This window comes from Camelus dromedarius, chromosome 7 (genome assembly GCF_036321535.1).
Source record: "Camelus dromedarius isolate mCamDro1 chromosome 7, mCamDro1.pat, whole genome shotgun sequence".
Classification (NCBI taxonomy): Eukaryota; Metazoa; Chordata; class Mammalia; order Artiodactyla; family Camelidae; genus Camelus; species Camelus dromedarius.
Window position 1 is genome coordinate 66,578,980 of NC_087442.1, and position 27,126 is coordinate 66,606,105.

General features: G+C 44.6%; 2 protein-coding genes across 7 annotated transcripts in view; one reads left to right on the forward strand and one right to left on the reverse strand.

The window, feature by feature from the left end:
* Nucleotides 1-829: 829 nt before the first annotated feature.
* Nucleotides 830-20,852, forward strand: TMEM243 (transmembrane protein 243). Its single transcript, XM_010977997.3, has 5 exons — nt 830-1,021; nt 1,537-1,835; nt 17,757-17,807; nt 18,840-18,944; nt 20,236-20,852. The coding sequence occupies exons 2-5, from the start codon at nt 1,758-1,760 to the stop codon at nt 20,356-20,358; spliced, it is 357 nt and encodes a 118-aa protein (XP_010976299.1). The 5' UTR covers nt 830-1,021; nt 1,537-1,757; the 3' UTR covers nt 20,359-20,852.
* The window catches only part of DMTF1 (cyclin D binding myb like transcription factor 1), a 43,088-nt gene continuing 34,638 nt past the window's right edge, over nt 18,677-27,126 (reverse strand). For 4 of the 6 annotated variants that reach the window (XM_031454817.2, XM_031454813.2, XM_031454814.2 and 1 more), the window contains 5 exons: nt 26,479-26,564; nt 23,835-23,990; nt 22,926-23,303; nt 22,186-22,333; nt 18,677-22,026 (listed from right to left, as the gene is read on the reverse strand). In XM_031454817.2, the coding sequence (XP_031310677.1) occupies nt 21,917-22,026; nt 22,186-22,333; nt 22,926-23,303; nt 23,835-23,990; nt 26,479-26,564 (878 nt within the window). In that variant the 3' untranslated portion in view covers nt 18,677-21,916. The other 2 variants (XM_031454818.2, XM_064487615.1) reach the window with 2 other exon arrangements.

A 27,126-nucleotide genomic window follows, 5' to 3' on the forward strand; every position in this document is an offset into this window, starting at 1 on the left:
TTGATTAGATATACACCATACCTGATTCTATTTAGTGCTGCAGATTTCAAATCTGTAGCTGTGTGGTTCTTGGTTCACCCCTTGTCCTAATCCATTGTCCTAAGCTGTTGTAAGACCATGTGGAATCTTTGCTTGGACTCTTAAGTGTTATATGGCCAAAATGTTCCAACGTGGACTCTCCCTGCAAACAAACGTAGTCAGAGCTTTCTTCAATCTAGGAGCTGTAGTTTCCAGGGAACCGCGTGGTTGCATTTGTTTCGTAATACTTATAAATGATCCCAAAGTCAGAGGGACGCTATATTGCCTAGGAGGCCTGTCCACCTCCAGTTCTTCATATTTTAAAACCCGGAGAAGAGGTTGCACATTCGAAGCGTTCTCCGCGGCTGCACATATGCTTAGCACCTTCACCCGAACGATGAGTGACAAGTCGAAGAAATACATAAGCACGTATTACCTCCCTACCGTTTCTGTCCACGACACAGGTGGACCTATCACAGAACAAACAAGACAAACACAACTCTAAATCAGATTTATCAACAACCCCCTTTCCATCTTAGTTGTGCAGACTGGGAATGTTAAAGCAGGCTGGTTGTTGGTAAGCCTTCAGCCCAATGCACGCTAACTTCAGAAATGTGCTTTGCCCACGTGTATCACGCAGACGCTAACTACTAGGAGGCTGAGAACGCGGAGCTCGGGAGATCCGCCGCTCAGCAGGGAATAACCTGGCTCCTCTAGAAATAAAAGCTCCGCAGCCAATGGAGCGCCTCGGCACGCGGGATTGGCGGCCCCGGCCGTGACGTCGCCTGGGCGGGCCGAGTCGGTTTGCGACAGTGGCTGCGGGTCCCGGCCGGGGGAAGCGGACAGGGGGCCTGCCACGCAGCGCCCGGAAGGTCTCTCCTCGACGCGCCTCGCGGGCGTCCCGGAGCCTCGGCACCGAACCTCGACGCGGGCGTGGACCGGGGACCCGCGCCCCCCAGCGCGGCCAGCACTCCCCAGCGTGCGGGCGTTTGGGGACGCCGAGGTTTGGCCTGCGAGTGCGGGACGGTTCCGGGGGGTGGCCCATCTGTGCCAGGCCGAGGCGGGATCTCCTCTTCCGCTCGCTTTGCCCGGGCCGCCGCTCCGGCCCTCGGGGACAGGCAACACCTGAGCGGGATGGGAGTCGCTCAGCGTGTAGCGCTGCGGGAGGGGACGCGGAGCGCACGGCTCTGCTCGGGCAGCTTCACTTTCTCTGGCCACAGGAACTGGGGCGAGCGGGGTGGAGCGGTGCAGAGGGTTGGAATGCATCCTCCCAGGAAAACTTTTACCCCTTCGGAGCGTGAAGGGTGAACGTTTATCAGGACATTTCGAAAGCACGGGCAGCGATCCGGGAAAGAGGCGGGGTGGCGAGGGGTAGGGAGCGGGGAGCCCCGGGGAAGCCGATTTGCTCCGCCAGCTGCGGCGCGAGCCGTGCGGACTGGGAGCTGAGATTTGGGGAAGCGGGAACGGCCCGGGCGAGTCGGCCACGCGGGGTTTGTTTCCTTTCACTTCCTGCGGCAGCTGCTCACGATGAAGAGAGCCGGGCTCGGGCGCCGCGGCCTCGTGCGGCGGGTCTGAGCGCCCACCCCGCCGCCGCCGCCGCCGCCGGGAGGACTCCGGCCCCCGGGCTTCGGCCATGAGTGCTCGGTGATCCGCGGCGCTGCGTATCGCGGACCCGGGACTTCGAGAGGCAATGCTGGCTCGACTTTGATTGGCTTGGGGGACAGTGAAGAAACCCCAAAATGGAGGACTTTTCTACCAGGACCTACGGCACCAGTGGCCTGGACAACAGGCCTCTGTTTGGAGAGACGTCGGCCAAGGTGAGTGCGGACCGGGACTCGGGGCCTGGGTGCGCGTGTCTGCCCCCTTTCCCGCCCGGAGCCCTGTTGGGTCCTTACGCTGCCCTTGAGGGCACTTGTAGCAAGAAAAAGCTGCTGCTTCAATCCCTCTCAAGATATTTGCCCTGCCTCTCGGCTCCCAATTTGGGACAGGGTTGGCTAAGAGCCTTGAAAGCTTGGGGTGGAGAAAAGTTCAGAAAGTTCTGGACTACTGGAGGCCCTTCACGGGAGTGCGGAAGTTCCCCCCCACCCCCGCCCCCACCCCGAGTGCAGGTGTATAGGGTGTTTGCACTTTCGCCCGTTCAGCTGGAGGGCTGACCTCCAGGAGGCTTCAGGTGTGCGCCTGAAGCTTCCGTAAGAAAGAGCCCAAGAGAGGTGCTTCTGATTTGTGTTTATCTAGAGCCTTTAAGGGTTTACTGCTGAGGCAGCCGGGCAAAGAAAAAGAGGAGAGGCGTGAAAGGAGGGTTTCTTTGATGGGGCTTCATTACAGGAAGTGATCAAAGGGTCTCAGACCCAAACAAGCGGTAGTACATTATTTTGGGCTTTTAAAAAGTATTAAGATCTTTCACAAGCTTAATCATGTGATGTCCTGGGCCGGTAATTGAAGAGAGCTGTTTTCCTGTCCCCAGCATTAACTTTCTGAGTCATTTGGGTAAGATTAGCCTGTTTTGTTTTGGGTTTTTTCCCCCCACGTAGAAAGTGGCATTGGTGACCTTTGACCTCTGACAGAGTGCTTTCAGCCTCTCATAAAGTGGGGCACACAGGGAGTCCAGAGCTTCTTGGGTTTCTCAGCTTAGGCTGGGACTTCTTTAGCAGAAAGGATAGAGAACATATACACCCGACAGCCTGGGGCATAACCCTGAATTTGGAAGCTGTCAGCCTGCCAGGAGACTACTACTTTATGTTTTTAACCCCATGTGAATTTTGCTTTTTCTTCTCAAAGTGTCTTTATGAGAAAATGTTTTAACCTTGATGTCTAGGAAGATGCATCTCGTTTATCCTGTGGCTTTGCACAATCCCAGCCCACGGTGCACACTGTCCGAGAAACACAGCTCTGGTCCAGTAGGTGTTCCTATTTCTGCTGACATTGTTGAGCATTATGTGATAGGCCTTGGTGGTCCATGGAACCCAGGTAGATGGGGGAAACACATCAGCAAACTTGATGCAGTTGGATCTCGCCATGACACGGGCATAGAGGGGGCATGTTTGGGAAACCTGGAGAAGATTTTACAGAATGAATTCTCAACTCAGAGACTGGAAGCCTTGGGCTTTCGAATGCGAATGCTCCTAAATTGGGGTTTGACTAGAAGAGGATTTGGGAACTGGAGGGTGGAGGCAGCCTGCTGCTTGAAGAGATGGGGCCCAGAGCATCTGGTTGCCCAGCTGTGCTGAGAGCCAAGAGGTTCAGTGTCTCCCCCACATGCCTTGGCACACAGACTGGGGTTCTGGGTGATGTGGCCTCTGACCTCCATTAATCCCTGAATACTAAGGTAGATGACTTGGTAAGGGTCTTGTTGATTTAAAGAGACACTTACCTGACTCAGGCCTAAATTGTCAATGACTATAAGTTTCCTATTGCCCATGATTCATTGGAAACCCATCCGAGAACTTGAATATTTCAAATGTATCTGTGTTTATCACATATTTATTTAGCCCAGAAGTATACATCCCCAGCACTACTTAGGCATCTTGAAGCGTCATAATGGTAAAATCAGCCACTCAGACAAAAAAAATTAAGGACAACATAAATTTCCAGATCTCTCAAAATTGCGTCCTTGAGCTCCCCCTGTGAGGCTGATAGTGGACATAGAGAAATTGTCCAGAACAGAGAAAGGAGAGGCTTCTGGTTTGAGGATAGGAAAATACATCATGCTTCGTATAATTGGAGTTGCCAGATCTGAAGAAGGAGAAGCACCCGTCGTTAACGACAGCAGATGATTTTGAGGACCTGAGTGGGCAAGACACAGGAGTGGGGCCATAATAGTGAAAGGATAGGACAACATTGCTGTGGAGCCATTCCCACGGAGGGGAGTCACTGCTAGAGCAGGGTGGCTTCCTGGGGACCCTGAGAAACGTGTGTGTGTGGGTGTGTTCCCAGCTTTCTCTCTTTGTGATGCTAGGAATGACACAACAGCCACTTCACATTAATGATCAACATTAATGAACTCCCGCTTCTGAGGAAAAAAATCCAGAAAGGGGGAAACCTACTTCCTGTCCTAGCCTGACAGATCTTCTGAACTTCTGGTGATCTTATTTGCCTTGTAACAGCTGACCATAGATAGCCTCTCAATTTTAAGTCTAGAAAGGACCAGAGCTTTAGGGCTGGTCTCTAACTTGATGGCAAAGATGACTGAAGCCCACAGAGCAGAGAAGAGTCTGGAGGGAAGCTGGGTTTCCCCAGTTCCAGGCAGCATGCTCTGCATTCAGATTTCCCTCGTCTAATCATCAGTTCCTTTGTGAGATGGGTGTTGTTACTCCTATTTTACAAGCTGGGAAACTGAACTACAAAGCAGGCTGCGTGTTCAGTCACACGACTGTTCCCGGCTGGTGATGCTTCCCCAACGCCCTTTCACAAGTTGACTAGGATAGTGAATGGTGACCTTCGCCACCATCTGTGTCACTTGCTCCTGAAAGCTCTGTGGACGTTCACATGCTTGGCCCTTTCACAGGGAAGAGGTGGTTTGCTCAGTCGTGGAGTGAGTGGAAGATTCTAGAATCTGCTGTAGAACAAGAAGTGCATAACCCAGTGGGCCTGGAGCAGCACTCTCATAGATGGTTTCTGAAAGAACTGGGTAATGCTTTCAGCTACTAGGCTCCAAATTTAGTCAGACTTTAGCATGATATTTGGGAATAACTTTACAGATACAGCCAAGGAGCGAAAGGCAAAGCAAGTTTCGTCTTGTGTCATTACATAAGCATCTAAGGGATAATAGACCAAAAAAAAAGGGAGGATGTTCATTCCTTGACACCTTTGGAAATTACACATTGCTGGGTGGGCTGTCTTACGAAGCCTGGTCAGAATGTCCAGGTGCGTTTTTCATCTGTTTTTATCCATTCCCAGTTCTGGGATATGGTACATCTCTTTCAGGGGAAAAACAAAATGTGGCACAAATGCCACAATAACATGCTGTACTTGGGGTTTCTGAGCCTGGGCTGTCACTTAGCATTCCTAACGGAGCACTGTTCAACAGAAATACACTGTGAGCCGCGTACACGATTTTAAACGTCCTATAGGCATGGTTTAAAAGTATGAACAAGTGCAATTAATTTTTATAGTGTGCTTTACTTACTTCCATATATCCAAAATACTGTCATTTCAATATGTAATCTGTGTGAAAAGTGGAGGTAACTTTTGCATTCTCTTTTCAGGCTAAGCCTCTGAAACCCAGTGTGTATTCTCACTTTCAGCCCATCTCGGTTTGGACCAGCCACATTCCAGGCATTCAGTAACTGGGCGTAGCTGGTGCTGCGTACTGGACAGCGCGCTTCTAAAGCAAGTGAATTATTAGTCATGATGGTTCCGTGGCATGTTCGGGAATCATTTGCCTTCTCTGTGGGACTCCTAATTTTCCCTGAGACTCTAGTTGCAGAGGGAGGGTAGGAGTACTTCCTGTGCTATTTTACTGGCTGGCCTTTTGGCACCGGCACAATAGTGTCTCACTTCATTCTTACCCCCCCCCCCCGCCCCGATCCCGACCCCTACCCCTCGTGCCTGAGGCAGTGTCCACAGAGCCCCCCCTCAGGAAATGTCGCTCTAGAAATCTAGAGCGATTCCCTTGTCCCTCCCTTCTTAGTATGAACTGAAACCTGGAGATGTTCCTCCTTCTCTTGCCCATGGCTGCCTTTAAGTTTCCTTTCAGACAAGACACAGTTGGCAGTCTTTCTGTCCGGATGATGGAAGGCTTTAAGTTATCCTTGGAGCTTGTGAATCTATCTTGATTTATTTTAATTAATTAATTAATTAATTAATTAATTAATTATATTTTGTGGGGGGAGTTAATTAGGTCTGTTTATGTATTTATTTTTAGAGGAGGTACCAGGGATTGAATCCAGGACCTCATGCATGCTAAGCACGTTCTCTACCACTTGAGCTATACCCTCCCCCCTGTTTTGATTTCTTGATTTCGTAGGCGGCTGCGGAATCATCCGGACTCACTTTCAGCCAGTGGATTGGTGAACCTAGCGGGGAGAGGGAGATAGTTCTTTCTGGGGAAGAAAGCAAACCGGTGTCCCACAGCTAGTGCAAATAGGCAAGGGAGGGAGGAGTGTTACCCTCGGTGCACTGTAGTGTAAGCCACTTCCAGACCAGCCTCTTCTGTTGAATGTCAGTGATAATGAAATAGAGGATTCATCTCTGAGAAGGGTGGTGACAGTTCTGATTCCTTTTTTCCTACTTGGATGTGATGTGAGGAATGTGAGTGACAATGGAGGAAGGTGCGTGCATTGGACTCAGATAATATGGGGGGGACCCCTGTGTAGGGGGCAAGTTAGTGAACTCTGGGGCTCAGATTTTTGGTTCCAAAGGCGTAAGTTCCATATACTAAGCTGTGTTCACTGCCTCCTTCCCTCCTCTCTCTGCAAAAAAAAAAAAAAAAAGTAAATAAAAATGTTGAAAAGCCAGGTCTTTTGATGAGCTGTAGTCGAATTCAGACAATTCAAACTTGGAACATTTGGCTTCTGCAAATAATAGTGTAAGATTAGAGTGCTACTTCTTGCCTTTTTGGGGGTAAAGGTAGGATTGTTGCTTGATTAAGACCCAAGCTGTGGGTAAGATGGTTGTTTCTGCCTGCTGCCCTTCCCCCTGCCTGGAGCCTCAAAGGCTGTCTTCTGAGGGCTGTGGGCTTCAAGCCTCTGACCTCAGCGCCTGGGTGATTGAGCACAACGCCTGTCTCCCTCAAAGCAGAGCTGGTCGCCCAAGGAACAAGATCAGTTGTCCCCTTGCCTCATCCAGCCTGCCAAACCACTTTTAGTGGCCGTTTCTTGTGCTGGAGGAACAGTTCAGGATGATAGATGCCAGGCCTTTTTTCTTTCCTGCTGTAATAGGTTTTTCCTCCCTCACCCCTAGACCAGAGGCCTGGGGGTCTCTGGGGGTTGGGCTCAGGCATGTGTATTTTTAGAAAGCTCTTCAGAGGATGCTGGTGTGTAGGGAGGGCTGCCATCCCTGGTCTTACCCGTGCGCTGTGGAGCCCAGTCCAGGCTGGCACCTCTCCATGGACCTCTTTCCTTGAGCTGCCTCTCTGCTTTTGGCAAATGTTCTTCTCCTTTCTGTGGAACCCTCTCTTCTCTAAATGCCTGAATACTGCTTGGTCCTCAGTTTCCTGCCTTAGAGACTTCCTTACAACCCAGCCTGCATCCAGGCTTCCCTCCTATGAGTCTAGTAGTCAGAGATGCCCCCTGGTACCTACTCCTTGTGCTGTGAAGACTTTATGCAGATCTCGTCTCCTTGACCAGAGTCTAAGCTCCTTAAGGGGAGGAGCCAGCTGCCTTATTTCTCTAGCCTTTCTAGCAGTCAGCACAGTGCTTTACGCAGTTCTTGATTTTGTGAATATTATTAAGTTTTTTAATATTGAAATACAGTTGATATACAATATAATATGTTATAGGAGTAGAATAGAGTGATTCACAATTTTTAAAGGTTATATTCCATTTAAAGTTATTATAAAATATTGGCAATATTCTCCTTGTTGTACAGTATACCCTTATAGCTAATTTTATACATGGTAGTTTGTACCTCTTATCTCCTGCCCCTATATTGCCCTTCCTGCCTGCCCTCTCACCACTGGGAACCACTAGTTTGTTCTCTATATCTGTGAGTCTGCTTCTTTCTTTTCTCTTATGTTCTTTATATTAGGTTTATGTGAAGTCAGCATCTAGCATCACCAAAAAGTAACCTTCTTTCTTGGGACACCCTGCACCAACCGTGGAAGGCGGGGGCTGGTTCTCAGAAACCTGGAGCGCAGGACAGCAGACCAGGAAGTGGTGCTTCAGGCCCTCTGCACTTCAAGTCATCACTGTCCTCTCTCCTCTCTGAGCTTCAGCAACGGGGCCACAGTAAACGTATTATACTCCTGTATGGAAAACTTAAACTGAGGCTTGGCCTCTCAGAAGCTGAGGAGCTGCTGGGTTTTTCTCTCTGGAGACGTGATTTTTGCAGCTCTGTGGTAATAGGCTGGCTCTTCTAAATTGAGTCATTTTTTTTTTCTTAGCATCAGTCTATAGTCTGTGTATGGGTACAATGACCATATGTTCTGTGCTGCCACGGGGATACATGGGTTGACAAATTCGATGGAATGCATTTGAAGTTGTGCTGCCCTAGAAATGGGGGCCAGGGTCTGAGGCCCACTCAACTCCTGCTTATCTCTGAGGACCTGATCCTCTTGGCAAGAGGCCCCATTAGACGTGGTAGAAAGAGTGCTAATCCCATATGAGCTGCCACTTACCGACTCTCCACTAAATGTCACTCTGTTCCGGGGCTTGATGTGTATTGTCTCCAAATCCTTGGCAACCCCGCGTGTTTGACTGTTGTACAAATACGGATTTCGTTGTGTAGATATGGAAACTTAGGCTTCGGAGTTAAGTGACGTATGCAAGGCCACAGGAAGGCAGGTGGCAGGAGAAGGAACGTAGGTCGTAGGCAGGTCTGTCCGGCTCCTGACCCCCTGGCCCTTGCTCTGTGCCTCCTGTTCTGCAGGTCAGAGCACATAAAGTCCGGCATTTCCTGTGGTTCTGACTCCAGGGATTGTTTTATCCTTTAAGCATGTGGAGGAGGTTTGTTTCCTATTTTTACTGTGATCTCATTTCCCTAAGTGGTGCTTCAATGAAAATAATACGTTTCAAGAACGCATAACTGTGAGGAGGAGAGCCCGGCAGGGATGTGTAACAGAAATACCACAGCTGAAAGATGCTTCAGAACGTGAATCTGTGAAATAAGGGAAAGAAAAGAGCCTGTACGTTTACTTTGTCTAGGGAGAGACGAGGGAGAGTTCAGGGGAGAGGTGGCAGGTGTGTGGCTCCCGCAAGCTCTCTGCACGCAGCCTGCGCCCCTGGCCTCTGCCACGGCTCAGGGCAGTGGCCCCAGGGCACAGGGCCACCGTGTCCAGAGTTCACCAGGGAGGCGAGCTGTCCCCTGGCTTCCATCCTGGGGACGGGGATGCTGTGTCCAGAGTTCCTCTTGCCCCAGCGTAAGGGGAAGGCTTTGCCTTGTCAGGGCCATGCACTCCGGGGGAGCCCAGTAACCCTACCGGCGAGGCCCAAGGTTTCTTGCTTCTGCTGGGCCCGGGCCTTCTCCCACCTTCTCCTGCTCTCAGTATGTTTATTCCGAGACCGCTGCCCCTCAGGCTTCTGACTGGGCCATTTTCAGAGCTTTCCAGATGAGAAGTTTTCCCACTGAGACTTGGAGGAAGAAAAGGAAAATTATTTGTGAGAATTGGCCTTTTATTTATGGTAGTGGGACGCCGAAGTTTGACTGAGAAATCTAAAACTTTGGACGCGAGGGATAGTAGAATGCAGCTCGACGGTCTGAATCATTCAGTCCGAGGGAACAATGTTCGGAAGTCATGCCCCTTGTAGGTTTAATATGTGCAGATTGGATTGCCTTTCTTCTGTCTCCTTCATAAGAGAAGATAATCACTGTCTTCAGTGACCTAAAGATCTTGCATCTCGGGAGGATTAACGTGGGATCAAGCCGCTAGTGAAAGGAGGAGCAGAGGGCCAGGGAGCGCAGAGGAGGGGATGTTCTGCTGGGGCATCAGGTCAGGGGGCAATTGAGTCTTGGGCTTGAGGCAGGAGTAAGCTTTGACAGCAGGAGGTGAGCCGGAATCCCAAGCCCAAGCCAGAAGTCCAACTCTGTCAGAGAGGCAGGAGCAGGAAAGGGTGAGGGAACTGTGAATGTTCCCTTGTGAGCAGATGCCAGAACTTGGGACCAAGGGTCAGAGGAAAGGCTAGGCTGTGGGAAGAGCCTTGAGTGCTGTGCAAAGGACAGTTTTCTTCTGGAGGCTGTAGGACATAGAGTGTGCATGTATGTGTTCTTTTTATTCAGTGATTAATCATGTGTGTACTGCATCCTAGGAAATGTGCTGTGTGCCGGAGAGGGTGTCTTTTCTCATGGAGCGTATGTGTACTGCAGGGAAAATAGAAAGGCCCTACACAAATCCTTGTTCTTCCCTCTCTTTTCCTTATTAAGCTTCAGTCATCCTAGTCTTTTTCTTTCCAATTCCCAAGCTCACTCCTGCCTCAGGACCTTTGCACTTGCTGCACTGTTTTGTTTGCAGCACTCTACTCCCAGATTCTTGCGCATCTCATTCCTTAGCCCCTGTTCAAACATCTAACGAGGATTTCTTGAACCCCTTTTTAAAAATACTTGCCCATCGCCCCCATTTTCTCCCGGTCATTCTTCATCTACCCTGTGTTATTTCCTTCCTAACTTTCTCACACTGAACATGTAAAAAGGGTACAGAATGGATGCTGAACATTAAAGGTGGGAAGCAGGTTGGATGGAAGGCTCTTCTGATGTTGGAGGAGTTGAGATTTGGGGCCAGAGATGGACTCTATGAGGGAAAGATTCAGCATAGAGATGAGGACAGAGATAACTAATCAGGCCAGGGAACGGGTACAGGCTTGGCAGAAGAGCAGCCTGCCTCCAGTCCTCTTCAGGCTGGAAGGAATGGAAGTAAAGGGAGGGGAGTTTTCCTCTTTTTCTTTTCATCTTTTTTTCTAAGGGTGTTTGCTGATGGACAGGCTTCAGGGGTGAGATTGAGAACCTGAGTTGAGGTAGAGCTTCTGACAGTTGTCTGGAGAGAGTCAAGGACACTCAGCCCAAAATAAAAGTCCACGAAAATACAGTGAAGGCCCTGCCAAAAACATGAATTTGTAGTAAACCAATTAATTTTTTCTTTCAGTTAATATTTAAATATCTAATATATGTTGGGCATACATTAGAGGATCGGCAGAGGGAAGTGACCAATGTCACCACCCACTGGTACGATGACACCTTTGTACAGTCAGAGGAAGGATCTGTCCACTCTGGGTAGTGGCAGCTCCCACAGACTTGTAGCTTGGCTTTGTCTGAATTAGAAAAAGTGCTCCTGCCTCTGAGTGGGTGCAGGCCCATGCAAGGGTGCACAGCCTGGAGGGTGCAGCATTGGGCTGGATTTCAGCCACATGCAGTGGCCCAGACTCTGAGAGAACAAGGAGGATGTGGCTCTGAGCCTCCCGGGCTGTACAGCGTGGAGTAGGAGACAGATGAGGAAGCTGGTGTTATAGTCAGGATAGTGTAAGGCTTCACAGCACGGCTTACACCAGAGCTGAGAAGTGGGTGCGGGTTTTAGGGTGACTTGGGACTGGGTTTTCAAAGCATCAGGAGAAGAACACATCCACCAGGGAGGCTCCGGGCATTGCTGAAACTGCTGATTCCACGATCAGAGATGGGTAGGGAGGCCCTCAGGTTAGAGCTTTGGGTAACAGATTGGAAATCATCTAGCCAGTGGATGTGGGTGAAGTCCAGGGGCAGTAGTGGAGGGGTTGGAGGAAGAGGGATTTGGCAAAGCAGGTGCTGAAATAATTGCAGTAGCTGAGAAGAGGAAGAGAAGAAGTTGGCATAAGACTATCAGGGACGTGCATCCTAGAAACAGAGGCTGTCAGTCTGTGCAGGCAGCTGTAACAAAGCGCCACACAGACTGCATGACTTAGAAACAACAGACATTCCTTTCTGAAGATTCTGGGGGCTGAATGTCCCAGAGCAGGATGCCAGCACGGTAGGATGAGGGCTGTCTTCTGGGCTGTGCACTTCTGTTCATGACCTCCCCCCGTGGAAATGGTAGGGAGCTCTCTGGTGTCTCTTTGATAAGGACACTTAGCCCATTCGTGAGGGCTCCACCCTCATGACCCACGTACCTGCCAAAGGCCCCGCCTCCTGCTGTTGTCATATTAGCCATTAGGATTTCAACATAGGAGTTGGAGGGGGACACACACATTCAGACCATCGCTGAGGCTATTACTGAAATTGTCATTCTTAATCTGGCTTGGGGAGCAGGCGCTGCCCTGCCACCCCCTTGATCTTGGCCCAGTGCACCTGTGATGAGTATACGGGGGCACAGGCTCTACTGGGGAGAAGTTGAGAGACCGGCAGCAAGGGACATCGGTCTGCGGGAGGACTGCGTAGCCCAGGACGCAGTGGGCTCACGTGGAACAGGTTTCAGGGGTGAGGTGGCTGACGGAGAACCTGGCAAGTGTGGGGGGTGCAGGTTGACCTGGAGCACAGCTGGGGAGGGACGGGGTCTGTAGGGCCGCCTGCGATGTTGTCTGAGGAGGACTTTGATGGAGTCGCAGAGGAAGATGGAAGTAACACCAAAGTGGAATTCTCAGTCTTAACCACCCCCCACCAGCCCTCACGTCCGCCCTCCAGAGGGTGGGAGGGAATGTTCTTGTGGTGGTGTCCATCCAGGGTTTCTCTTCCCTGCAGGGAGCTTTCTGTTTCACGTTTCTTCTCCCTGGGAATGCTGAGGGCCAATTCCTGGACAGGAGTTGCTGTCAAGCCCCTGAAACCAGTGCTGGGAGCTGCTGGGGCAGGTACTGAGTACCTGGGCTTTTGTCCTCAGGCTGGGGAAACCCGGATCCTGGAGATGCCCATGGTTTACTACCGATCTTTCTGTGGGATCGTTGGCGCCTTGCCTGGGAGGCACTGTGAGGGGTTGGGTCTGTCTGTCAGGCTGCAGGGCCAGGTGTAGCTTCTGCAGAGCTGTTGTGTGTTTGTGGATCCTAGAGCCGTGAGGCCACGCTCTGTGCTGACCAGAAGCTGAAATTTCTGATGGGTCAGGCAGATGAGTGGTGAGTAGCCTCTACTGGTGAGAGGTGCTCTAAGGAAAATGCTGTTGGCCACTTTTGTTTGTGATTCTCTTGTTTAAGCAACATGCACAGGCATGGGCTCTCTTCCTCACTGTTAATTGGCTGCCAGCCCTAATGGAGGAAACAGGCAATAAATACGTAAGTGTAAATCTGGATGACGTGACCTGGGAGCCCTGAGACAGGGACATCGCACATCCTGAGAGGTGCCCGAGGATGCTGTCCAGAAAGGATTTACAGCGGAGGCGATGTCTGAATCGAGCCGTGAAGGATGCTCAGTTAAATCAGGTGTGCGGCGTTTCAGCCATCCCACCTCAGCCTGCGTCTCACTCTTTGGGGAACGTTATACCTTCAGCTGTTCTTATGGGTCAACATAAGAAGAGTACGTATGAAGTAGCTGCATTTTCTGTGTCTCTGTAGTTGCAGAGAGGCACGCAACAAATTCTTCTCAGACCCAGGAGAAGCTTGCTGCTTGTAATGACCCTGCGTGTGTGATTAGTGAGAACTTTGAAACCCAGTTGGCTGCCAGGAATCTTAGTACTAACATTTGAACTTAGATTTTTTTTTTAAGTCAGATTTTTTTCTTTTAAATCCTTTTACTCCTTTCCACTCCCCAGATCCCTTTAGAAATCTTGCCTTGCTCTTTTTATTGTTGCTTGAATGGGTTAGGGTTTTGCTGTAATATCACAAGCTTTAAATCCACTTTGGAAGTAGGTGGTAAATTACCGTGGAAATGTGAGGCTGAGCATGGTTTTACTCGTTAGCATTTTGAACTGTCTAGAATCAGGATGTTTCAGGTGGCTGAGGACAAATGCTGGCCTTTGGTTATTTGGGATGTTACTGCCAGTTTCTTCCCAGAGCCATCATTGCCGCCTGAGCATTTGACATGAGTTTGGGCTTCTCTGTCTTGTATCAGGATACCAGCTAATGACTGACCAAGGAATCTGGGGAGCTCCTGAGCTTTTTGATCTCTGGGGAGTAGGCCTTCTCCTCTGACCCAGGGGTAGCCTGAAGCAGATGATCAGAACCTTAAATGGTTAAAACTGGAAGGAACTAGATAATCAGCCCAATCCCCTTGTTTGATAGACCCCAATGGATTATGGTGACCTTTTGAAGTCACCTAGCCAGCCAGTGGCAGAACTGAGATGAGAACCTTAGTCTCTTAACTCTTAATTTCAGGGTCCATATGTATCAGGCTGAGGATTCTTAGACCTTTTGACCTGCTTGTTAGGCTTGCATTTTGCAAGGAGCATTGGGTAGGAGACTTTTCTGTTACCTGGCTATATATGACCTTGGGCAGACTGGTCCTATAGAACCTCGTCACCCACTGGTTAAGTGGAGATAACATCCTCCTTACTACTTCACAGGGCCCCCTTCTCCCATCCCAGGTACAGACACTTTGTATGCCCAGCCATCTTTTTCTCCTTCCCCGTTTCAGAGGAAGATGAAGACGTGCCTCTCTTCTGGGCTCAGGCTGCTCTCTCCTCCTGTGCGAGGCATCCCCGCCCCTCCCCTCTCAGCTGGCGTCAGGTTTGCTCTCCCCGGGGACTTTGTGAAGTTCCTCCTTCACGAGCCACCTTTTCTTTCCTCCTTGCTTGCCGGCTAGTCCTCTTTCAGGTTTGACTCTCCAATATTCTCCCCCCGATTGCGCAAAATAGCTCATTCCCTTTCTCCTTCGTGCCCTCTTGAGCTCTGCATTGTATAAACTTCTAGAGGGCAGGTTTATATGTGCTTGTATTTGCATCTGGGAGGTAGTAGATAATTTTTTTTTTTCAGTTATATTGAGATAATTGAGATAATGTTTGAGTGAATACATAAATGACTTATGAGGTAATGTATGCAGAATCCCTCTCAAAACTGTACTATATGTGTTTGTATATGTATGTATTTATGTTCCTGTGCTCACACACACACATATGTGTATGCACATACATGAGTTAAGACTGTCTCAGCCTGTTGCTGAGTAGATGTCCGTGGGAAGATACCTAATTCCCTGGCCTGTCCCCTCTGCACATAAGGATCAAGGCTGATTCTGATACTGCCGAACTTCCTTGGGGAGTGAACATAAGCAACAGTACAAGGCGTAAAGCTCTGGTAGGGAGAACAGTCTTGTTAGATGAAAATAGGACAATAATGAAAGTGGGGAGGAGACAGGCTAGTTTCTGCGAGAAATGAAATAACTGAGTCAATAGGAAGTAGCTTTTGAAATGGAGATAACCTGAGTTTTCAGTGTTCATTCTGTAAACAGCAGATTTAAATTCAGTGTTCTCTTTTCTCCATGCACTCTAGTTCTGATGTGGAGCACATTGGCTCTAAAACTGCCCTTTGAAATGCCAGTTAGCAAGCAATGTAATTATTCTTTATTCCTCTATCTTCGGAGACCAGGGGAACAGGGAGCTGCTAAAGCCCTGAAAAATCATCTCTGGACCCTGGGAGGGGCCTCTGCTCAGTGACGTAAACTATTAATGTTCAAAACAGTTTAGTTTGGACTCTGAACTTTAGAGCAGTGCTGCTCAAATTTAAATGTGCTCACAGGTCATCTGAGGATCTGGTTAAAATTCAGATTCTGATTCAGTAAGTCTGGGGCAAGGTGCAAAATCCTGCATCTCTTACGGGCTCTCAGGTGAGGCCAGTGTTGCTGAGCCTCAGACCACTCCACGAAGCAGGAGTTAGAAGAAAGTGGGAGGTCTTGCAAGGTTAACTCTGCTATTTCCCTGGCCTGGGTTCACGGTTACTTTGATAGCAGATGGCATGAAGCCAAGGCCTTGGCTGGGAGAGAGGAGAAGCACTGCTGCCGTAGCCTGTATCGTTGGTGCCACCTTGGGAGTCCCAGAGAGACTTGTTATGACACTAGAGTAACCGCTGTTCATGGGGATGACGTGGGATTCTGCACAGTGAACTGTCTAGGAGTGTTCATTAAAGTGTAGGTGTGTTTTCATGAATGAGTGAAACCAGCTAGGCTTATATGGATAAGTTCAACAATCTGAAAAAAATCACTTATGAGATCTTCATTCCTGAAAGATAACTTTACTGTAGTGCTTTGCTAATAGGCTTTCTGAGGTCCTCTTGGCAACTCGGTATCTGTTTCAAGACCAGCAGTTTGCCCGCTAGGCTGCTGTTCGAGTGAGGAGTGTAAATGGAATCTGCTCTTTTTGCATTGAATCCTGTTTCCACCACTTACTAGCACTGAGGCTTTGGGCAAGCCCTCAGTTTCCCTGAGCCTGTGCACCACCTATAAAATAGTCATCATACCATTTCATCCCAGGATTTTTGAGAAGATACGCGAAAGCTCTTAGCACAGTTACTGTGTGTTCACCGTTATAACCCGCTCCCTGTTCTGATGCTGGCCGGCAAACTTGCTGTGCCATTTGGAGACTAGTGATTCTTGCTCCATACGTCTCACCCGAACCTCTTTGGATTGGTAAGAGCTCTTGTGAAATATACAGAGCTTTATAAACTTTTTGCAAATCCCTGGAGCTCATAAGGAGCAAATATTCTTGACTTAACAGAATAAACCAGAAGAGCTTAGTTGAAACCTTTTCACAAGGCACAAGTTCCTCATAAATGGATTGTCTGTGAGCACATTTTATGTTGAGCACACTACGTTGGTATTGTGTGGGAATAAGTTGATAGTGATCAGTGATTTGTTCCCGGGTCTCTTCCCTAACAAATGGTCCTGATTTCAGACTCTGGTGTGCCCTGTGGTGGTGATTAAGATCTATTCTGAGTCCTCAGGTTTAGTTTGGATGTGGCTGGAGTTCTGTTTCCTCTGTCCTGTATAACATTTGAATTGCGGTGGCCTTGGTCTGGAGTGTGGTTTGTTGGTGGTGAGATCAGGCACACCAGAGAGAATACTTGGCTTTGCTTCAGTCTTCCTCCCAGCTTCCTCCCTCTTCTAACTTCTTCGGGTTATCTTTAGAAGCAGACAACTTGGAAATGAGTGTTCAGTTGCGCGGTGAACGTTCTTGTGTCCCTCCCTTCTCCTGCTATTCTCTGTTCAGACTTTACCAAAACAATCTTTAAGACTGAGTGATTAAAGCCTTCAGCTTTGACTCCTCAGAAATGAGTATTTGATATTCTCATTGGCCTGAAAGTAGTGTTTCCTCATCAGGCCCTGAACCCTTACCATCTTTATTCTGTAAGCTCTGTAAACAACTTCTATCAAATTGTTAGAATATATTAATATATAATGCATATAATATTAGTATATATTGCTAACATTACATTTATATAAAATACTGCTTTAACTTTTTTAGTTCCTATAACTGAAACTGAAACTAACCAGTTAACCTGATATTTAGGTATCCTGTTTCAAAGTTGCTTCTAACTTGCTGTATGACTTTGGACAAGTAAGTTAACCACACTCACTGGACCTAAATTTACCTTAATCTGAAAAATTAGGATTGGATTACATCAGTTTTTCAAACTATTCTTTGGAGTTGGTTGGGGGAGTGATGGGAATGACAAGAAAGCTTGATGGGCAGGACCCCAAATTCCTCATTCAATCAAATGATTCTATGCTTGTTTACATATTGGAAGATTTTTGCTATTAAATAAACGAGTTGGAAAACCACTGGACAAGGTGGTCGGAGACGCCTGCAGCCTTGGCAGTCCATGGTCCCTTGTAACAGCAGTGTTTCCTTCTCCATTACATTAGACGAGGCCACCTAGGCTGTATCACAGATAGGTCCAAACTTACGATGGCACTTGGCATCAGCTCTAGTCGGGTCTCTGGTTCTTTTTGCCAAGGCCCTGAGCTGGCCATCCCAGTGCTTCTGCTCTACCGTCCCCATCCAGTCCTTCCCAGTCTTCTGAAGACCCTAATGTGAAAATACCCGTCACTTCAAGAGTCCTTCTCCAGTTAGTTGTTCCTCTTCACAAAATACCTTTCCTGCTCTGGTGGCTCAGTATACTTGGCCTTTCTGCAGTTGTTTATGTAAAGCTCAGAGGGGCAGGAGCCTGGTTTCTCTGTTCTAAAACACCATAGTGCCTCCTAACATAGTTCTTTCTTTCTGAAAGTGCTGTGGGCTTATCACATGGCTCAAAAACTCTTTTCTCTTTCAGGATCGAATCATCAATTTAGTTGTTGGCAGCTTAACATCCTTACTGATTCTAGTAAGTATCTTTGTGTCACACCCAGGCTCTTAGACAAAGTTTTGAAAATTTTAATATTGTGGTTCAGTAACTTTCCAGAAAAGTATTTAGAAGGGGTCAGTACACGAGCATGTGAAGTATTCCTATCATAGTAAAATTAAATGCTTTCAATTTATTATCACTTGAACAAAACTGCACTTGGTAACTGGAGTAGCTAATTGATTTCCACCCTGCCTCGTTGAATGTGAAATAGCACAAGTCAAATAACTTGTTTTCTGAGTTTGCTGTATTTGTTTGCCTAGTACAGTTGTTCTGTCAGTGGCTACCAGCAACTCCCTTCTGTACATAACCTACAACTCCCCATTTCTGCCAGTACCTTAATTTTGTTCTTAAAGCACATTCATTATCCTGTAGTTTCAAAAGCTTATTATAACTTTCCATCCTGTATGAGTCAGCTTGGTGCTGTCACAATAAAATAAAGCCACACTTCCCACGGTCCGAGAATGATATTCCTTTGGCACATTTTCATTAAATCTAAGAGAATTGTAGTGAAGTTTGCTGCCATGATTTCTTAATAAATAGGTAAAATGGTGTATCTAAAGTAGAAGGAGAACTATAATATAGGGTATCTATCTTTAATTATATTTCATGTTATGCAAAAACAATTTTGGCTATGTATTTTGTTGTATTCAAAATAACAGGAAGGTTAGCACTTTTTCCAGTATAGTCGTTGACCCTGGGATTGAGGTTTAAATGCTTTCTAGTCTTTGTTAACGAAGAGGTTATTTTGAGGTTAGCTAGTTTTACTGCTCTGTGGTGATTTGTCTCCTTTCATAAAAGAGGGAAAGGTTAGAAAGACTAAACAGAAGTACTAAAAGAAATAACACAACTGAAAATATTTAAATACTTTATTAAGTATTAACATTGCAGGAGGCAAACTGGTGGTAGGTATTTTACAATGTGAAGCAGTTTATGATATGACATTGCCTAGATGCCCTTCTAACCAAGGCTCGGAATTACTCCTGAGGCCTGACGTGATTTCTCTTCACACAGGTAACGCTGATCAGTGCTTTTGTTTTCCCTCAACTACCTCCAAAACCGTTGAATATATTTTTTGCTGTCTGCATCTCTTTGAGTAGTATTACTGCCTGCATACTTGTGAGTACTATTTAGAATATAAATTCAGTATCCTTGAGAGCTGAAGGTTGCAGTGTCTGGGACAGATTCCCAGCCCTGGCAGATGTCTGTATGAAAGGGTATCTCTAATTACAAACCCGTCCTTGGGTGGGCACGAATGAAAGGGTATCAGGGTATCTCTCATTATATGTTTCCTTTTCTCCTAAATCCCAAAGTTGTAACCCTAAAAGGAAACTACTACCTTAATAGCAAAAATAAAACAAAACCCAAAAAACTCAGGTGGCCAAAGAGTTGATGTAATTTTCTTAATTCATCTTCCTTCAAGGACTACATACAGAGCCCAACAGGCTTTGGGAAATGCCATTACTCCTTCTTATTTCTAATAATTTAAAAAGTAGTCTATTTTAATCTCTTGAGCTTTATTTTATCTTCCCCAATGAAAGTAATTAACACTAAAATCTCTTGGCAAACTTAAAACTGCAGTTGTATCCTTTCCACAACAATGTTTAATTTTACTACAAAGAAGCCTTTTAGGTAAAGAAATAAAGATGGTGGATCCTCAGTTGGGTATTTGCCAAGTGTTCATTCATTCGTTGGCTGTTGTTTCATTTCCCTTGAGGAGAGGCAGAATCAAAACAGTAAACCCGTAAACACAATTGTTTTGTCTCATACAGGGCTTAAATCAGAAATAATATTCTTACCTGAGTTAAAAATAAACTAGGAGACATTTCCAAGCTTTGAACTCACTGATTTTGCTGTATTCCTATGCCCTGAGGGAAGAAGCAGCCTATCCCATTTTGAGAGCCTTGGGAACAAAGCAGCCAGAGATGCTCACTTCACATTCCTGGTCTAAAGCCAGAAGTGACTAACAACAGTGAGCTAGTTTAAACCAAATACTTGCATGTGTAAAGCCCTAGTTTGTACTGGCAATCTGAATCAGTTAAAGGAATTTAAAAGTTGTCTTTCAGTACCTCAAAGAGCTGTACCTTTTACCCAAATGTATTTAAAATATCTCTAGAAGGTATATGTTCTTGGATGACTTGCCAAGTGATTGGTAGACTCTTGGTTTGAACATAAAACAAAGTTAACTGAGAAGGCAGGGATAGGTATGATGTCGGATATGGAAACTCAGTTGGTACTACTTGAATTATGAAGACTAAGAATAAAATTCTGGCTGCATTAGCTTCATTTAGGGGGAAAAATTACATACAGAGGAAACTGGTCATAGTGGAAACAGAATTTGTATTTTAAATTGTTACTATTTGGCCCAGTGCTATTACTTAAAACTTTTATTTAATTCTTCTTCTTTTAGATCTACTGGTATCGACAAGGAGACTTAGAACCGAAATTTAGAAATCTAATTTACTATATCTTATTTTCTATCATCATGTTATGTATATGTGCGAATCTGTACTTCCATGATGTGGGAAAGTGAGGCTACCAAGGAGAAATACTTACCAGGTCTCTTCAAAGCTATTGTATTTGGACTTGAATAAGAGCTGGGTAAGGTATGCTGAAGAATCTCCTGCAGAAGTCTGATACATGATTTTCATGTAATTGTAAATTAAATTCCCTCTTGCAGGGGAGACACAGCCTAGATCACTTTGCTTTTTCTTTAAGGAGCTGATGTTGCACTTAAACATTCCCCCTTAAAGCTGAAACAGCACAAGTCATTTTCACTTTTGAAATTACAATTTTTTATAATGTAACTGCATGGCGAAAGGCTATGTGTAACAATCAATCTTGCATTTTAAGACAAATATTCTTTTATTTCTGTTAAACTGAATATACAATTATTGTTCCCTAGGCAACCAACTTTTGCTTATAACTACAATTTAATTTCACATTAACAAAACACAGACGGTGAAAAGACAACTTTGATTGTGTAGATCTAATTACAATAATAAATAAAATAATTTATACAAGTTTTCTTTTGTGACTTTTCTACAGGGGTCATATTCATTAAAGCCCTAAAGGCTAATTTTGGCTTAACCTTCTCTAGTATAGGAATGATTCTTGATTTGTTTCTTTTCATTAACAGAAGCAAATTTTGTTTTTTTAAATTGCTGAGAGGGAGAATTTATATCACAGCCCCACCAAATTAATGCAGTAAGTGAATGGTAAACTCTGATACTCTCCCTCTAGTATTCCTTGAGTAATTTATGTAGTAAAACATGTAAGAAAAGGTCATGGTGTGTATATATAGATATATATATGTATCTATATATAGGCAAGTTTTACTTCCTTTCCCATTTAGTTTTACTTCAAAGTGCTTGCTAACTTTGTAAACTGATGACAGTGGGTTCTGAGGGGGTGAAAACTCTTAGCTTCTGGTGAATTGTTTTACTACTCTCATCCATATTCCCTTTAAAAGTTATTTTAAAGATCTGTAGTGAATTTTTCTTAACGTGTTTTTTTAATGCTTCCCTCTTTACCCAGCCTAAATCAGCTCCCACTGCCAGCAATGGGTAAACCAAAAGTAACCACCACACAATCACCTCAAGTCTCAAACTACTTAAAAGATGCTTAACCTTTGTGAAGAAGGTCACTGATAAGCTCTAGACCATGTTGATGTGATTTCTCTGAAATATGAATGAACATGCTTACTTGAGACTGGATAGAGCGCCATGTCTGATCCTTAGAGATCAGTATTACTGCTTTTAAAACAGTAGTTAAGCTTTGGTGATTTTAAACTCCTCAGCTAAAGCGAATGAAGTTCCCTGCTGACAATAACACCAATCACCAGGATTTCTGCGGTTAAGACCCCTGTGCTCCACTCAGCTATACACTGTCATAGGACTAGACCTCAGATGATATATTTAAAGGAGGTAAAAAGTCATAGCAGCAACACTGGATGTGGCTTAAGTACTGCAGCTATTTAAAAGCCAGAGGAATGGTAAATTAAGCCTCTTGGGGGTTGCTCCTATTTCTTTGGAGATGTTGTAATTAACAGTGTGTCTTCTTTGCCTGAATTACCCGTTTCTAAGAATTACTTAATGACAGTTTACCAAATCCTCAACATCTTTTGAGTCTTCTGAAACAGGACTGCCCAGAGATGATCCAATGATGTTTGATTCTTCTCGATGATGCTGGAGTATGGGATCTATAAAGAGTTAAGTTTCAAGTTAGTTAATCTTAAATGTATATATTCTCTAACCCACATCAGGAACCAAAGTGAAAATTTAACAAGACCGACTGACTGCCTGATTTCCCGCGTAAGATTCACCGCGGCACCCGATGAAGTTACTGTGTTCTACAGTACCTGTTAGTGTTGTCAAAGGCAAGACAGATTCAGTGTCTATAACATCAGATGTCTGGATAAAGCCATGTGGTGAAGGAACTATAAGTATCGTTTCATCATCAATTGTTGTTTGATCAACTTGTTCTTCTATGGTAGGAGACTCTAAAGCCTAAATAATAATAATAATATTTATATAGATAGAATTTAAAGAATCTTTCATTCCATTAAAAAAACTTAAAAAAATGACATTCTTTCTCATACTCCTTATTAGTTTTCCTTAAGTCCCTGAACACGTTTACGTTTGAAAGGACCTAGCTTTCAAAATTATCCTGCTTTAAAGTTAGAAAGTAAAGAAATGAAAGTTAAGGTCTTAAAATGGACAAAAGTAATAACCTAATAACCTCATTCTCTAAATACTAGCAAAAAACCAATTCTGCTATTATCACACTGTGGGATGAGGTTCCTAAGCTGAACCACAAAGATCTGTTACAAACCACCCACCGGAAAATCCTTCTGTAGGTGCCAGCAAACATTTCTTAATCTATTGGAGGTGGACAGGGAAAGGGTTTAGTGAGGAACTGTGATCAGACAGAGCCACACTGCTGGCTGAGGGATACTTGTGAGGTCAGGTAGGGGTTTTCACTTTGTGTGTCTAAAGAAAATAGGAAGGTATCGAAGGACATCTCTTCCACAAATGATTTCTAGGCTTTTCCCAAACTGCAAGTTTGAGACCTAAGGCTGTTTCCTTAAGTGCAACTTACCTCAGTAACATAAGCACGGGCTAAAGGGGAGGGTGTGTCCTCTTGTTTAAGGTCTGTGTCAGAGATTTCTTCTTCTGTTCTGACCATAACACTATTCATCAGTTCTGTGCTATTTTGGTCACTGAATTTGGATACATGAGCATCATTAAATGACGGCTCTATAGTAATCTTAGGCTGATGAATTTCATCTGGGAAAGTATCTGCTTCTAGGGCATCTGGAGGCTCAGGAAAATCAGATGAATGAATATCACTATCCACTGTCAGTTCTGCTTGGGATATGGAAGAAGTGATGTCCTCTGTGGCAACTGTCTGAATGATGACTCTTGGTGTGTGACACTGCACTGTGACGTTGTCACTCGTGTTCAGCAAGTGTTCAGGCTATAAAATGTTAAAGAAAACAATCAATGGCAAAATGAAAAAGTACCTACCAGACTAAAGTTAAAGACAATAAATAACATTTGTAAGTGGTACTCTATTGTCCCCTCCATGCCTCTCACCCCTGGAACTGCAGTGTTCTTATCACTGTTTTTCTAGACCCCTATCCTTTACCTCCTGGGGCCCCCTGCTCTCTTACTAGCCCCATTCCCCTAATGTAAGTCCATCTCATATAAGGAGACACAGGAGATGAGGGATGTATCCCAGTGAACGTGTAAAACACTGCTCCTGGGACAACGGGTAGGAAAAATTGTTTAAATAAGTGGACTACATCAGTATTGGCTCCTGTATTTTCTATCAACTACTCCTGGTCCCTAATAGGTACTCAAGTCCTTGAACTGAGCTCAAAATTTATCTCCCCCCTCACCCCAAGATATTGTTATTGAAGCATATGAGTCATCTCTGGTGACACTTATCAGTTAGCCAGTCTTTTCTACAGAAACTAGAAGAATTAAGGAATTTAAGGTAACGTACGGATAAAGCGTGAACAATGATCTGTTCAGGAGAAGCAGGAGCAGCAGCTGTCAGCGTTACTGTGGGACTAGCAGTCAGCGTTAGGGGAAGGCCTTGGCTTGAGCTTGTTTGAAGTAGGTAGGTGCCTGGAGTGCCAGTGGGCTGTAAATGGAAAGACTTAAGGAAAAGGAAGAATAAGATCAGCAAAGGTGTGTCAGACTACTGAGCAAGCAGACTTGGTGCTCATCAGGTCTAGCTTTACACCCAGAAGGGGGACTTTAATTTACTAGCCACAAAGGTACTTACCAATCATGAAGGGGCAAGCAATAAAATGGAGAGTATAACATTCTGGACTATTTATCTAATAAGTCATTTCTCGGCCTGCAGGTTTAACAGAGAGGCAAGGCCTTTATCCTGCTCTTTACTCCCTGTATTTCTATGGTCTGGTCTCAGCTATTTGTTTCAGGTCCAGGACATGGTCAAATAAGCCACTGTTTCCAGTGCTGTAACCCAGCACACCAGTCTTCCCTGTTTATTCTTTCTCTGTAGCCCATAAAAACCGGCAGTCTCAGCTTTAAAAAAAAAAAAAAAAAGCTTCACATTTTTGAAAAGGTACTACAGCAGCATTTACTTACTTAAGAGTTCTTCCATAGTACAATTTTAGGAATTTTTTTGTGTGTGTTAAGGGAAAATGTACAGTAATAGCAATTAGTGTTCTGCTGAAGGGAAAAATTCCTAATTGAAAAGCTGGTTAACTGATAGTACATCTGTCTTTCAAGATCTTTCATGGAAGTGTACCAAAACTATTGAAAACAAAACACCTTTCACAATCATAAGCTTCTATACAATAATTTGAGTCTGGTGTATCTGAACACCCTAAAGGCAAAGTATCTGCATTTAAAATAGAGCTGGAGGTTAAGGTCATACAGCCTGTTCTTCTGTCCAACGTGGTTTTGTGGAATTAAGCCACAACAGCTTTCCTGGCTACTGACTCACTGACTCTAGGTTTCTTTAATGCTATAGCAGGGATAATAACTACCTCTCATAGAAAGGTTTGTGAAGATTAGAAATGATTGTGATGGTGCCTGGCACACAGTGGGGACTCGGGTTTTTCTCCTCCCTCTCCATGAAAGAGAAAGCTGACTGTTTTCCTAAAGGTAATCACACATAATCAAGGAGTAAACACTTTATATGTACGTGTATATTATATACATGCATTTTAATATACTTAAATACATTTAATGCTCATAATTTTTTGAAGCTGAGGCACTATTATGCTTTATTAATGAATTAGGACAAAAGTCTCTAAGTATTTGACTGTGACCTGATAAGTGAAAACCAGAACATACACCCCAGATATATATGTATATATTGTTTATTTGGCAAGGGGTTAGGTAGTGGCAAAAAAGGTAAAACGAAGTTGTTTTCTATCTGTGACAAATAGCTATCTTATACATCACTATTCTGGAGACCACTGGATTAGGAAACTGAGGCTTAGGTTAAGCAAGCAGCTAGTAGCAAGTTCCGAAGCTGTTCAAAAGAGAACCTTTTGCTATGTTGGCCATTGTTTTGAGATCTGGCTGTGGACAGGATAAATAACCTCTTGCATTAATACCTCTTACATTCTTCACAGTAAATACATCTTGACATAATTCCAATAAAATTTGTTTCATATTTTCTTCATGAAAAAATGAGCTAATAATGCTGGGTTTACCTGTTTTAGAAAGCAGGGAAAGAAGTGGGACTTTTCAATTTCCATCACCCCGAAAAGAAACTGCATTCAAATTAGCAGTCATGTTCCATTTCTCCCCAAAACTTCTTAGCACAGTTAACCACTGTCTACTTTCTGTCTACACAGATTTGCCTGTTTGGGACATTTCAAGTAAATGGGAGCTATACAGTCTGGTATTTTGTGTCTGATTTCTTTCACTTAGCATGTTTTCAAGGTTCATCCTTGTTGTAACATGTAGCAGTACTTAATTCTTTTTTACTGCAGAACAGTCATTTGTATGGCTATAGCATATTTTATTTACCCATTTATCAGTGGATGGATGTTTGGGTTGTTTCTACTTTTAGTTTTTATGAATATGAACATTCATATACAAGTTTTTATGTGGACATACGTTTTCATTTTTCCTAGGTATTCCTGGGATTAGAATTGGTGGGTCATACGGTAACTATATGTTTAACTTTTTTAGGGACGCAAGATTCTTTGCCAAAGTGGCTATACCATTTAGGACTGGGACTTTTAAAATCAGTATCACCAATGGCTAGTGCAGGGTTTACTAAATGAATGTCGTTAGTAATTCATTCTATATAAACCTTCCTCAAATAACCAATATGAACTTTTGGGGTATATATTTATGACTCAATACAAATACATATAGCATGTACCCTACTTGTTAGCACTGCCATTTTCATCTATAAAAAGAACATATTACAGACTTCTATACAGATTTTAAAAAGACTAAGTTTTAAAGGTGGAAGTCTGATTTATGTTGTTTTCTAACCATCTGGCTTTCAAAATCACAGGTATAGTTACATTTAATACCAATCACATTGATTTTCTTATTCCATTTGCTTATATAACATTTCTAAAACTGATACCAACTGATCCTTTTTATGCATAAAATGGCTAATATCTACTTTGTAAAGTGTTACTCACTGGAAGAATCTCAAACGTCTGTAGTGTCCCACTGTTTAGTGTTATTGTTTCCGAGTCAACAGTAGCAGCAGGGGAGTCTGCTGAAGCTGCGGTTAAAACAAGGACAATAAATAAAATACTTTGTAAATTTAAATTTCCTTAATGTACTCAATTAATTATGAAGGCAATCTCATCATCTGAATAATTTGCCTGAAAACCTGAAGTTATTTAAATTTCTTTGGAGAAGTAAGAAATCAAATGTATTTGTCTGAGATGGCATAGATCGGGGTTGGCCAACTATGACCCATAGCCAAATCCAGCCCCCCACCAGTTTTTATAAATAAGCTATTACAGGAACACATGCCATGCCTGTTTATACATTTCCTATGGTTGCTTTGGTACTACAAGGGCATAGTTGAGTAGCTGTGACAGAGACAGTATTTGTTCATCCCTGGTACAGATCATAAAATATTTCAAATGTTAGGGATTAAGAGGAATACACTAAGGCTGACTTGCAAAGAGATAGGAGCTTGATAAAAAATACACTTCCCTGGGCCTTCTGGGAAGCAATATTGATGTCTGGAATGAGTCCAAGAACACTAGGCTTTAGTTCAAGTGACATTACTTCCGGCAATGTAAACTGGGCAGATAACTTACTTTAACCCAAAC